This window comes from Doryrhamphus excisus, chromosome 3, assembly GCF_030265055.1.
Source record: "Doryrhamphus excisus isolate RoL2022-K1 chromosome 3, RoL_Dexc_1.0, whole genome shotgun sequence".
Classification (NCBI taxonomy): domain Eukaryota; kingdom Metazoa; phylum Chordata; class Actinopteri; order Syngnathiformes; family Syngnathidae; genus Doryrhamphus; species Doryrhamphus excisus.
The window spans coordinates 23,328,047-23,340,428 of record NC_080468.1 but is presented as its reverse complement, the minus strand read 5'-3'; the positions used below and the strand labels follow the sequence as shown (position 1 = coordinate 23,340,428).

Below are 12,382 nucleotides of genomic sequence, written 5' to 3'. Positions count from 1 at the left end.
ATGTTGAATGGGATCAATGCACGCACACACACAAAAAATAATAATAATAATAATACATTTTATTTGTATAGCGCTTTTCAAGATACTCAAAGACACTTTACAGAAAAATGAAGTTGAATAAAGCAAGTAAACCGAATAGAAGACACACCAAAATACAGCATTCATTCGTTAATACACAGTTAAAAGATGAGTAAAAGCGGGGCGGGGCACAGCAGTCAGATATAAAAAGTTAACATTAACATTAAAACCAGATTTAAAGAGGTGGGTTTTTAGTTGGTTTTTGAAGGTGGGAAGGTCAGGGCAAGCACAGAGTGAATGGGGCAAAGAGTCCCAGAGGGTGGGGGCAGCGATGGAGAAGGCTCTGTCTCTCCAGGTTCGGAGCTGGAATAGGAAGACTTGAACAGGAAGACTTAAAATGACGCACCTCAGCCAATAAAATCTTGACCCAAGCAGCCAGTAGACGAGGTTGGAGGTCCTCTGCTTTGCCATGACCGCACAGAGACAAGCCATGGACCACTAGGCCCAAAGCCATGGAGAAGCCTGGAGTCTGATCAAGCATAGAAAACAGTACAGTACAGCCTCTTTGTTATTGTTAGGGCAACTCCATGACAGTATTTCACTTTTAGCACTTTTATATTCACTTTTTGTATCGGCTATTTTCCCTTGGTGGCGCTGGTCTTGTGTCTATGTGTGTGAACAATGTCTTTTACTTGTATGCCGAGTTTTTTTTTTTTTTTAACAGTCCTACCCTGTACTCCTTCATTAAGAGTCTAGTTTGGAGTTGTTGTTTTTAGTGTTGTCTAGTGTTGTTGTGTCTAGTGTTGTCCCCCCCCCCTCCATCGCCCAATCATCCCGTCCTGTCACCCCTTATCTCACTACGTAGTATGTTGTATATGTATGGACGGATGATTGCACAATTTTGCTTGTACTCCTGTATAAGTGACAAGAATAAAGGGCTTACTACTATAGTAAACCTCGGATATATCGGATTCAATTGTTCCCACTGGTTTTGTCCGATATAAGCGAAATCCGTTATATGCGTATACCCGAAAATGTCCGTTTTACGCATATATCAGATTTATATCCGGTATATGCGTAAATCGGATTTTGTCCGTTATAAAAAGGCACTTCCTTGACTATGTTTCCAATGTACCTGGACGCGCAGGTAACGCTGCAAACGCTGCAAATGACGTCGTATAGCGGCCTGTCACGATTCGGCGAATCGGAGCGCCACGATGCGGCCATCCGATATATGCGAGGGAAATTTAATGGAAATGCATTGGAACGGGACTGGAGATTTTGTCCGAAATAGGCGAAATCCGTTATAAAAAATCCGATATATGCAATGAATTTTTATTGGAAATGCATTACAGAAAAATTGGTTCTTTTTGATCTGTCCGTTGTGAGCGAATTTCCGATATATCCGAGTCCAATATATCCGAGGTTTACTGTACTACTACTACTACTTTTAGTAGTGGTACATGCACATACTTGTACTGCTGGTATACATTTACTCCTATAATGCAAAATGCACACAAAAAGCTCTCATGCTGACCTGCTGGCTTTCCTCCGTCCAGGTACGCAGAGTGTTCATGACCTCCTCTGCCTTGTTGGCATCAATGATCGATGCGCTGAAGGCCGAGACGCTGACACATGCCACAGAATACGACAAAACCTGCACATAACCACGTTTAGTGTCACATACTCCAATAAAAATACGACTTATTTGTGGTAAATTGTCATATTTTTATTGCTGCACCTCCTGCAGCATGCGTCCCTTCCCGCTGCTGTCTTGTAAGGCGCTCAGTAGTTTGTCGAGTGTTGCCGTTACACGGCCGTGATGCTGCGTCTGTCCGCTGTTACAGAAGGCTGAAAGCACCAGACCCAAACCCAACATGCAGCCGGTACTAAGGGAAAGTAAATAATATGTCAAAAGGAGTGAATGGTAGACTCCATCTTTGCTGGTGCACTCACTTGTATTCTACATTGGTGTCAAAGGAACAAGCTTCCAGAGCAGAGAGAGTGTCGAGGAGGAGCTGAGCATCCAGCTGAGAGGAGACATCACTATATAGTGGAAAAGTGGAAAGCACCGTGTCAGTAATGGCAAGCACCATTTTAACGCAGAACATTTTTCCTGACCTGAGGCGCTGATGGTGCAGACTGGACAACACCATACCCAGAGCCAGGCCTGAGTGGAACTGTATGGCGTGAGAGTCGTCTGCAGTGGGAGACCCAGGCAGGCCTGTCCGCAGTGTTGACAAGACCTGGTTCAGACCGTCTTGGTGCCACAGAACCAGCACCGGGACAAGCAGGGGCAGGGCCAGGCTGGCGCAGGATCGAGCAATGGCGCTTGCTGTGTTGTCTCCTGAGTAGGAGCGCTGAGGAGAATTTGAAGAAGAGCAAGTTGGACTTTTCATGTTTCAGTTCATGGATGTAGACAAAGATGTGTGAGACTTACATGCAGGTACCATGGAAACACTTGACCTTTGGCCTTGTAGTTGCTGCTGCTGATGCTGAGCAGGGTGTCGAGCACCATGGCCAACCAACTTCTTGTGGGCACAAACTCTGGTCCAGCCTGGTCATCGCATCATTTTTCAAATTAGAATGTGTCATGGGCTACATCAGGGGTCTCAAACACGTGGCCCGCAGGACACTAGTTTGAGGCCCCCGCCTTGATATGAAAGTTTAATGTTAGTGCGGCACCGCGCAAGTTTGATATGGATGCTGTATGGTATCATGTACCCAGAAAAAATTATTACGTTTGATTAATGTTCATGTTAAAGGTTAAATAACTGTTAATAGTTATCCTCCCTATCCGTGTGGAAGTGGTAAGTTTTTAGCTATTTAAGTTTAAAGGAAATAAATTGAAGGCTACCGTTTAGGTCGCTAGCTCTCTAGTTTGCGAGTTAGCATGTGTCTCAAGACCCTGCAGTTGCGCAATATGTTGTAAATAAAAAGAGTATAAATGTGACTATAGTCGTGTTTTGTCATGTCTACAGGGCTCTAATAATGCTTTGTTCATTTTAATCTGAAAAAAATTATTTGTCTACCCACCAACTATATGTGGTTTCTTAAATTTTTATTATTTGCCGTTCCATTATTATTATTATATTTATTTATTACTGATTGATTTTCTTTATTCTTGATTTGTTTATTTATTTTTCATCTTATTTTGTGCTGAAAAATAAAAATTAAGATATTTGAGAACAGTGGAATGTTTTATCAGAGCTTTTATTGTAGAAAAGTTTGTATATTTTTCTGTTTTTAATAAATGCGTTTTTTTTAAAATTTTTTAAAAAGACCCTAGACCCAGACCCTAGCTCCAGTGGCCCCCAGGTAAATTGAGTTTGAGACCCCTGTTCTACATCATCTTTTATGGTGTGTGTTTGGTTTCTGTGTTTGTACATTGCTGCCTGTTTACACCCGCCATCCACCACCACACACGCATGTTAAAAGGACACATAAATGGTCTTACCCCAAGGCCGCCGTCATTATCAGCAGGTAGGTTGCTCTCATATTTAGTCACGACAGCAGCCAGGGCGCTCAGAGCAAGCACAGAGTTACCCTGAATAACCGGACTGTCCCTGAATGTCACATTGCACAGATTATTAGCACGCATTATGAACAGCAATCGGATATTCAGCAATGAAAGTGTTTTCCACTCACTTTGTTGCACTTTTGATGACATCTACTAACTGATCTCTGGCCCTGAGATGAAAAACATTTATTTGTGATTTGAGTCATCTCTGTGTAAGTCTGTGTGTGTGTGTGTGATGCTGACCACAACCAGGCACAGTGTTGCTTGTACTGAAGGTCTTCCGGGTTCTCTTTGCCTTGTTTACACAGCATTTCCAACTCGGCATGTCGACCCTGAACACCATTCAAAATAAAGCAGGTGATGCCGGGTCACCTTAGCAACCACAGAGATGCTATTCTCCTCATTCCTAGATCCCAACCACACACACACACACACACCTCGAGGACTGCATGGAATGTGCGATTCATGAAACCCCGCCACGCTTGAGGCAGGAGCAGCGCACGGTGCCAATCGGACGGCTGAATGTTCACCTACAGACAATATAAAAGAACATTCAGGCATGCAATTGTGAAAAAAAACAAAATATCATGGAGTGGTCGTACTTCGTGAATAAGAGTGGCCAGGGTCTGCTGATAGCTACGACTGCGGTTAAGAAGGAAACGATGAATGGCTCGACCTTCACGGTCGGTCTGCCGGGGAAGCTCATAGCAAAGCAACAGGCCAGCTGCAGTACACAATAAGATGAGTGAATTATGGCATGGAAAATCACATTTGTAAAGATTGAATTGAGCCACCTGCTAGTCCAGGTTTGAGTCCAGGCTGCTTGTTCTTCTCATAGTACTTAAGCATGAACGACGGGATCCCTGCTACAGTTTTACCCTGGTCCGAACGAAGATTGCCCCCCTTTAGGGCTGAGAAATACACCCCCCTTGGCATCTGGCTCATTTCCTGCTTCACCAGTGATGTTAAAAAGAGCTGGAATGCTGTGGTGGAAAAACAAAATGAGCAATTTAAAAACATATCCAGCACCCGAATACAGCATTCATTATTAATTATGAATAATGTCAGGTGCTTTTCAACATTAACCTGGGAGAACAGGTAAAGCAGTTAGAGCCAGCAGCTTCACATAAGATGAACCCGGCACGGAGAGGTCCTTCTCCTGTTCATCTTTCTCCTCCGACTCATCTTCCTCGTGCTTTACAGCAGGCCTGGCCTATATCGAGACTCGCACATTTAGAGCATGTTCTGTCTGCGCACGTTTGAGATAAAGACATGATGTTGAAAACCACTTACTGCCTTAGGAAGATGATTTATCGTATGAACCACTTCAGGAAAGTCCGCCAAAGCCTGAAAACCACAGCTGGCCACCTCCGGATCCTGTTGAAAATTGTACATACATTCATGAAAGGTAATTGGATGGAATTGATCTCGTTACTTAATGTTGTCTATACACAAACCTCACTCAGGGCGTAACTCCAAAGAAAGCTCACCACCTCCTCCATTAGTTTCTAATATAGAAGAGAAGCATTGTTTATCATTTTGAATTGTTTATTAAATATAAGACGATCACTATTAGTACACTTTTTATGTTATCAATATTACAGTAAACCTCGGATATATCGGACTCGGATATATCGGAAATTCGCTCACAACGGACAGATAAAAAAGAACCAATTTTTCTGTAATGCATTTCCAATAAAAATTCATTGCATATATCGGATTTTTTATAATGGATTTCGCCTATTTCGGACAAAATCTCCAGTCCCGTTCCAATGCATTTCCATTAAATTTCCCTCGCATATATCGGATGGCCGCATCGTGGCGCTCCGATTCGCCGAATCGTGACAGGCCGCTATACGACGTCATTTGCAGCGTTTGCAGCGTTGCCTGCGTCCAGGTACATTGGAAACATAGTCAAGGAAGTGCCTTTTTATAACGGATAAAATCCGATTTACGCATATACCGGATATAAATCTGATATATGCGTAAAACGGACATTTTCCGGTATACGCATATAACGGATTTCGCTTATATCGGACAAAACCAGTGGGAACAATTGAATCCGATATATCCGAGGTTTACTGTATTAATTAATTCATTAATTTTCTATACCGCTTATCCACAAGGGTCGCGGGTGTGCTGGAGCCTATCCCAGCTGTCTTCGGGCGAGAGGCGGGGTACACCCTGGACTGGTGGCCAGCCAATCACAGGGCACATATAAACAAACAACCATTCACACTCACATTTATATCTATGGACAATTTGGAGTCACCAAATCGAGAACATGCATACACACAGAGATGCCCGAGGGTGGAATCAAATTAGGGTGTCCTCGCTCTGTGGCCACTCGTCCACCATGCAGCCGTTATGGATATTAAATTAAATATATTTTATATTATATTTGCACACAGGTACCTCATATTCCTCAGACTTGACGGTGAGTTGAGGAACCAGAGCCAGAAGCTGAGCGACGGCTTTGACCATCAGTGGACGAGAGTCACACCTGAGCTCTGGACCAAGACTTCTCCATGTTGACACCATGTCCACGACCTGCAAAACAACATTGTTCCTTAAAAGATTACCTTATAAGTGAAATTCTGGAACAACTGCAAAAAGCGACCACTATTTTAACAAACGTGAAGCGGATTGATTCAAATATCGATAGTATCACTACCAGGGTGGTATTGGTCGCTTGTGATCTATATTTTTCAGTTCAATTCTGTGTTTATTTTCACAGATATCTGTGTTTTTTGTTGTGTTGTTCAAATATCAAAGTATCTTTTTACAGTATTATTAAATTGTTTACAAACTGTCCAAGCAAAAAGTATGGGTATTGGCCTATATTTATTTGATATTCGATCCATACTGACATTTTTAGTATCACCGACATCTACCGCACACTCTGGTTACATCCCTGATTAATGACACCAACCTCTGCACGGCACAACTCATGGAGTCCTTGTAGAGCGAGAGCTGCTGGTGTCGCCTGGTCTGGTTTGGTGTATTGATTCAGGGTAGAAGCAATAGAAGCCAACATGTCACTTCCATGCTGGTAAGGCCTAGTGCACAAGCACACACACACACACACACAGGTACACATACAGGAGTTAAAAGTATATTTCCTCAGCGAGAATTGCATCAGTGATCAGACCTCTCTCTGCAGATGTCCCGAAGGCAGGCCGCCCTGGCCAGCACCTGCTCCCACTGAGTGTCTCTCCCCATCACCACCTTTTTGTTCTGCTCAGCCATCAGACGCTGCAGTTCGGGGTAAACTCGGTCCTTGTTAAAGGAAACAATCAGGTAAAGAAAACTGACAAGGTATATAACACCATAACTATTCAGTCACCTGTTTCTTCCAGAGGACAGTAATGAGTCGCATGGCCACAGCTTTCAGCTTGGGGTTGCTCGCAAGCATGCGGAGAGTCTGTAGCACCATCGGGATGCATAGCTGCAACAATGAACGTGTATGAATACACTTGAGCGTGCGGCGGCAGGTACACAGGAGTCGCCAGAGGTGCGGAGTACCTTGTGCGTGCCGAGGTTCGGCAGGCAGTTGAGAACAGCATGAGCCAGGCCTGGATTCTTTTCTTTGCCCAGCTTTAAGAGCAGCACAGGAAGGAGGGACGGGACCTGCAGAAGGACACAATAGACAGACTCCAGGGACCGTGCTTCATTATTGGTTATGTCTGAATATTGGCCTGTCGGGATCCTCAACTGAACAATTTGACCATAATAACAAACTGACAGGGCGGCACGGCGGGCGAGTGGTTAGTGCGCAGACCTCACAGCGAGGAGACCAGTGTTCAATTCCACCCTCGGCCATCTCTGTGTGGAGTTTGCATGTTCTCCCCGTGCATGCGTGGGTTTTCCGGTTCCGGTTTCCTCCCACATTCCAAAAACATGCTAGGTTAATTTGTGACTCCAAATTGTCCATAGGTATGAATGTGAGTGTGAATGGTTGTTTGTCTATATGTGCCCTGTGATTGGCTGGCGACCGGTCCAGGGTGTACCCCGCCTCTCGCCCAAAGACAGCTGGGATAGGCTACAGCACCCCCGCGACCCTCGTGAGGAAAAAGCGGTAGAAAATGAATGAATGAATGAACAAACTGACATGAATGAAGGATGACGTTATTAAAAGATGTCAAGTCTGCGAATTGTGTATTTGCTTGTCCTACACAAAAACAAACACAATTAACACGCCGTCAACAACACTGTCAACAACAGGATGTAATGTCTGTAGATGTCAAGGGCTAGCCAATTGATTCCAATTTCTCAATAGCCTTCTTCTACTATAAAAATAATGTGCAAGTAGCGCTGTGGGAACAATTAGAATAGCCGAGGGGGGGGGATACTCTTAATGAGCAGCCTTGACACCACGTGTTATTCCACATCATTGTCTGCAGTGGCAGTCCCACAGGCTCAGAGGAACGCTAGCAGAAATTTGTTTTAAAAGGCAGACTGTGTCACTGAGTAACCCAGTGTTTTTCAACCTTTTTTGAGCCACGGCATGTTTTTTTTACATTGGAAAAATCTTGTGGCACACCACTAACCAAAAATGTTACAAAATGTCTCGCGTCTCACGGGCTGAATTTGGCCCGCGGGCCACGAGTTTGAGACCCCTGGGTTAAAGGAATATTCCATCCTCCGTTTGAGCAAATAAACCAAATGCAATTGGAATATTTGGGTCCATGTATACTATTGACATAATGGCTATTGACATAATATTTGCAAATATTTTGCAAATGATGATTATAAAAAATGTTAATTATAAAAAGTGACATTGGATAATTCCTCACGGCACACCTGACGGTTTCTCAAGGTACACTAGTGTGCCGCGGCACAGTGGTTGAAAATCACTGCAGTAACCCATGTAACAGCAATAGTCCTCTGACACTAACCTGACGAGGATCGGCCGCCGCGATGGCCTGAACGGCGTTCAGAGCCAGCTGGCAGACATCATCCCGGCTGGTGATGATGAGGTGTGTGACGATGAGTGTGAGAGAGCTCGGCAGACACTGGCTGCTGGACAGAGCCGCGGTGAGCGACAGCAGCCAGTCGACAGCTGCTGAAGGATGATCCACCATTTGACGCAGTATAGACACAGCCACTCTTATTTCACTGAACCAGGAAGTCAAAAGAAGGGCTTCTGGTAGAATAGACTGTTAACAAGCAGGACATAAGATTTCACATAGTATTACTACCTATCTGTCTGAATAGTACTACCTGTTGGACTCTATGAGTCTGCTTGGTGATGCTGCGGAGCACACTGTGAGCCAGGTTTTTGTTGAGTGCATGTGTGTGGCGCTCTGCAAGCGGCTCTGTGAGCTCTGAACAGGACAGAAGCTGCAGCACGGGAAGAACCAGGACTGGACTCAACCAAGGGGACAGCTCAGTGTCCTCAGGTACTAAAGTCAACACTTCAAGGTGAAAATAGAAAAAAATACCAAGTTAGGTTTTGAATAGGATGTATTGTATCGGTGCGTTGCATATACTAAGGATGTTTATGCACATGTAATTGCATGCTGGTGTTGTCTTATAAGCAACTGACTGCAATTACATGCAATTATGGTCTTGGAAAGGAAAAGGTCTGACCGTTATTCGCTTAACAAAAGGGACATAATTACACAGTGTGTGTCAGGAGCAATTACATACAAGCGCCGCCTGAATACAGCAAAACGTCAAGGCAAATAAAAAAAAAAAATTAAAATAATACCAATTTGCAAAATAAAACTGACATAGCTTACCTCCAAATAGCATTACAATGATTGATAGGTCAAAACTAGAACATTAGAGCAAATTTAAATGTATATTTACCGAGACTGAGCAAGCAACTCTGCTGTGCTACTGGAGCCTCAAACAGCAGCAAGGCCACTCCCATTAACAGCTCATCCAGCGGCAGCTCCTACAAACAAGCATTAGCATTATTATTTGGAATGCATAAAAAATAATATATCATATAATAATATATCACCCCCGCGACCCTCGTGAAAATGAATGAATGAATGAATATTTGAATGTTAGCGCCCCCCACAGCAACAGTCAACCATGACAGACAGCACCTTTAAAAAAAAAAAAAAAGTGAGATACAAGTCACGCTGGTTGACCTGTTGGCACGAAGGGAGGAGCTTCATCATCAAGCCGACCAGAGGTCGACAATCTCCATTTAAGTTGAGGCAGCGCTGACAGGCACAGAGCAGCTGGAGCAACATTTTGACCCTCTCGCTCCTCCAGGGTTCTTCACACCGCTGGAACAGACTGGGAAGGAGAGCACGGATGAATCCATGCAGCTCCAGCACCGCTTCCACATCATCAACCTTCCAAAACAGATACAAAATTATTATTTTTTCATTATAATACGATGAAATGGTCCATTATGATTATTTGTATTATTACTGGCATGCGTGGAGCTAGCTGGCAAAGACACTGGAGCAGATTGTCCAACACTAGAGATCGCTTGTCCTGAGGGACAGGTGGACCAACTGGATCTGTGGGGAGCAGCACCCTAAGGAGGCCTTGTCGAAAAAGGGTGTGCTCGGGTCTCCTCTGAGGTTGGCAGTAGAGGTAGCACAGGAAGGGGGCCAGCATGATGATGTAGGCAGGTTCATTTCTGCTGAAGTAGTTTGAATCACAATATAATAAGACTTCTACTGCATGAGGTAAGAGACTGCGGACAATGCCATTAAGGTACGTGCCTGTCAACGGCCTGCTGAACCAAGTCATCAATCTCGGAGAGAAGGGCAGGCCAGCAGTCCAACCGGTTCTCCAGGGCTGTTATGTATGGATGGGGACTACTCCTGTTGAAGAGAAAAGACCACATTCAGAGCATGTCCTCATTTGGAGTTGCAATGAGCTGATGGACCTTGAGACACAGAAAAGGGACGAGACATGTTGAGGTTTTGTGGACAGGCTTCAAGCTCATCAAGTCAAATCAAAATCAAAATCAACTTTATTTGTATGGCACTTTTCCTGCAAAGAAATGCAACACAACGTGCTTTACAGAATTAAAACAATTACCACAATTAAAAGGGAAAAAAAAAAAACAAAGAAACAAAAGAAAGCCTCCTTCCCACCCTCCATACTAGACACACACACACACACAATCACACAATCACACACAGTAGGGAGACATGGCATGGCACTGAGGAACAAGGAAACGCCACCTTTGGGGCCGTCCACACTGGGAGGAGCTGCAGGCCGTGCCATCGGAGGACCAGGACCCCGGAGGACCCCGGGCCCCCCGACTCCGACAGACGGGCGGACCCCCACATTAAAGGGAGGAACCCCCAGCCGGCCGATTCGAAGGGACCCAAGGATGGCACTCCCTCAGCAGACCCGACACAGCCCCCAGTGTGGAGGACCCCCCTGAGGAAACACTGGAGTTAAAAGCTGAAGACTAAGAGCATAAAATAGGACAAACAAGGTAAAAAACATAACACTGGAGTTAAAAGCTGAAGACCAAGAGCAAAAAAAATAGGACTAAAAAGATAAAAACAAAAGACTGGAGTTAAAAGCTGAAGACTAAGAGCATAAAATAGGACTAAAAAGATAAAAACATAACACTGGAGTTAAAAGCCGAAGACCAAGAGCAAAAAAAAATAGGACTAAAAAGATAAAAACAAAACACTGGAGTTAAAAGCTGAAGACCAAGAGCATAAAATAGGACTAAAAAGATAAAAACAAAACACTGGAGTTAAAAGCTGAAGACTAAGAGCGTAAAATAGGACTAAAAAGATAAAAACATAAGAAAAGTTTAAAAATATTAGTTAAAAGCCTGATTAAAAATGTGCGTCTTTAATCTTTTTTTTTTAAATATCAACAGTCTCCACAGTCCTGAGGCCCTCCGGCAGGCTGTTCCACAGGTGGGGGCCATAGTGGCTAAATGCTCAGGTCAAATTCAAGGTGGTCTTGATGGAGTGTTCAGGCCAGAGGTTAACTCCCACTCACCCCAAAGGTCCACTTAACCCATCTTTAGTCCCATCAATCTACATAGAAGCAAGTCAAAAAGTGACTGACTGACTGACTTCCCTCCTCCTTGCTCTCTTTCCGCCCAATTGGAACATGCAACAATCTGATCGACCATCTCTCGCCCTCCTCGGTTTCCCTCAACCACCCTGCAGTCATCATCCATCAACCTATCACACGATTGCCAACCTTTCAACAACCCCAGGAAGTCGAAGATGATATTCCTGCTTTTCACTCAACTGCAAGTTCAGAACTGAGATTACTGCAAGACGCTTCAGGTCAAACCCTTTCCGTGATAAAGATTTCACTGCAAAGTACGTCAGCAGGCACACCAGACGGATTATGGGTATTTGGGGAAAGCCCTATCAGGCCCGACTACCTCTTACCAAAGGGGCCCAAGCGGCTCCGTGTCTCTGCGGCAGATTACACAGGACACCAGCAAATAGACGCTAAACAATGGGCAACAGTATGCACCTTCCATTAATCCAGTGACTCAGCAGTGCCAGTCCCGAGCCCAGGGCGCCGCCCGTCCCCCCTTAAAACGTATTCATCTTCTCACCGGGGAAGTTCAAGCCCGGCCAGACAGATGCAGACAGAAGTGAGGGAGCGAGGGAGACAAATGGAAGGAGACAAAGAAAAAGAGGAGTAGCCGGCAGGAGAGAAAGAATGCACGGGGTGAAGAAAGTAGCGTTGGAGGTAAGAGAAGGAAGGGAAAACATGAACGACAAAGCAGCTCAGGCTTTTTATGAGCCGCTGTAACTGATTAAGGAGGCCCCAGGATCTTGGCAGAAATTCAGAGTGGGAAGAAGAAGAGGAGGAGGTGCAGATTAGACCTCAATGTGGACCCTGGTGACTCTTTAGAGTTAAAAAAAAGACATCAAT

At 44.5% G+C, this 12,382-nt stretch overlaps 1 protein-coding gene across 6 annotated transcripts in view; it reads right to left on the bottom strand.

Annotated features, from left to right (window-relative positions):
• focad (focadhesin) overlaps window positions 1-12,382 on the bottom strand; it is a 42,812-nt gene that overhangs the window by 26,005 nt on the left and 4,425 nt on the right. For 5 of the 6 annotated variants that reach the window (XM_058067850.1, XM_058067849.1, XM_058067851.1 and 2 more), the window contains exons 6-31: window positions 10,231-10,332; window positions 9,932-10,145; window positions 9,643-9,852; window positions 9,353-9,440; window positions 8,762-8,955; window positions 8,437-8,697; window positions 7,064-7,168; window positions 6,885-6,986; window positions 6,690-6,817; window positions 6,471-6,597; window positions 5,954-6,088; window positions 4,996-5,046; window positions 4,832-4,915; window positions 4,625-4,751; window positions 4,333-4,521; window positions 4,141-4,262; window positions 3,976-4,068; window positions 3,782-3,870; window positions 3,667-3,708; window positions 3,476-3,584; window positions 2,459-2,575; window positions 2,140-2,378; window positions 1,975-2,064; window positions 1,760-1,907; window positions 1,556-1,675; window positions 425-547 (exon numbers count right to left, since the gene is read on the bottom strand). In XM_058067850.1, coding sequence (XP_057923833.1) covers window positions 425-547; window positions 1,556-1,675; window positions 1,760-1,907; window positions 1,975-2,064; window positions 2,140-2,378; window positions 2,459-2,575; window positions 3,476-3,584; window positions 3,667-3,708; window positions 3,782-3,870; window positions 3,976-4,068; window positions 4,141-4,262; window positions 4,333-4,521; window positions 4,625-4,751; window positions 4,832-4,915; window positions 4,996-5,046; window positions 5,954-6,088; window positions 6,471-6,597; window positions 6,690-6,817; window positions 6,885-6,986; window positions 7,064-7,168; window positions 8,437-8,697; window positions 8,762-8,955; window positions 9,353-9,440; window positions 9,643-9,852; window positions 9,932-10,145; window positions 10,231-10,332 — 3,409 coding nt within the window. Of the gene's footprint in view, window positions 1-424; window positions 548-1,555; window positions 1,676-1,759; window positions 1,908-1,974; window positions 2,065-2,139; window positions 2,379-2,458; window positions 2,576-3,475; window positions 3,585-3,666; window positions 3,709-3,781; window positions 3,871-3,975; window positions 4,069-4,140; window positions 4,263-4,332; window positions 4,522-4,624; window positions 4,752-4,831; window positions 4,916-4,995; window positions 5,047-5,953; window positions 6,089-6,470; window positions 6,598-6,689; window positions 6,818-6,884; window positions 6,987-7,063; window positions 7,169-8,436; window positions 8,698-8,761; window positions 8,956-9,352; window positions 9,441-9,642; window positions 9,853-9,931; window positions 10,146-10,230; window positions 10,333-10,698; window positions 11,108-12,382 lie in introns of those variants that run through there. The other variant, XM_058067854.1, reaches the window with a different exon arrangement.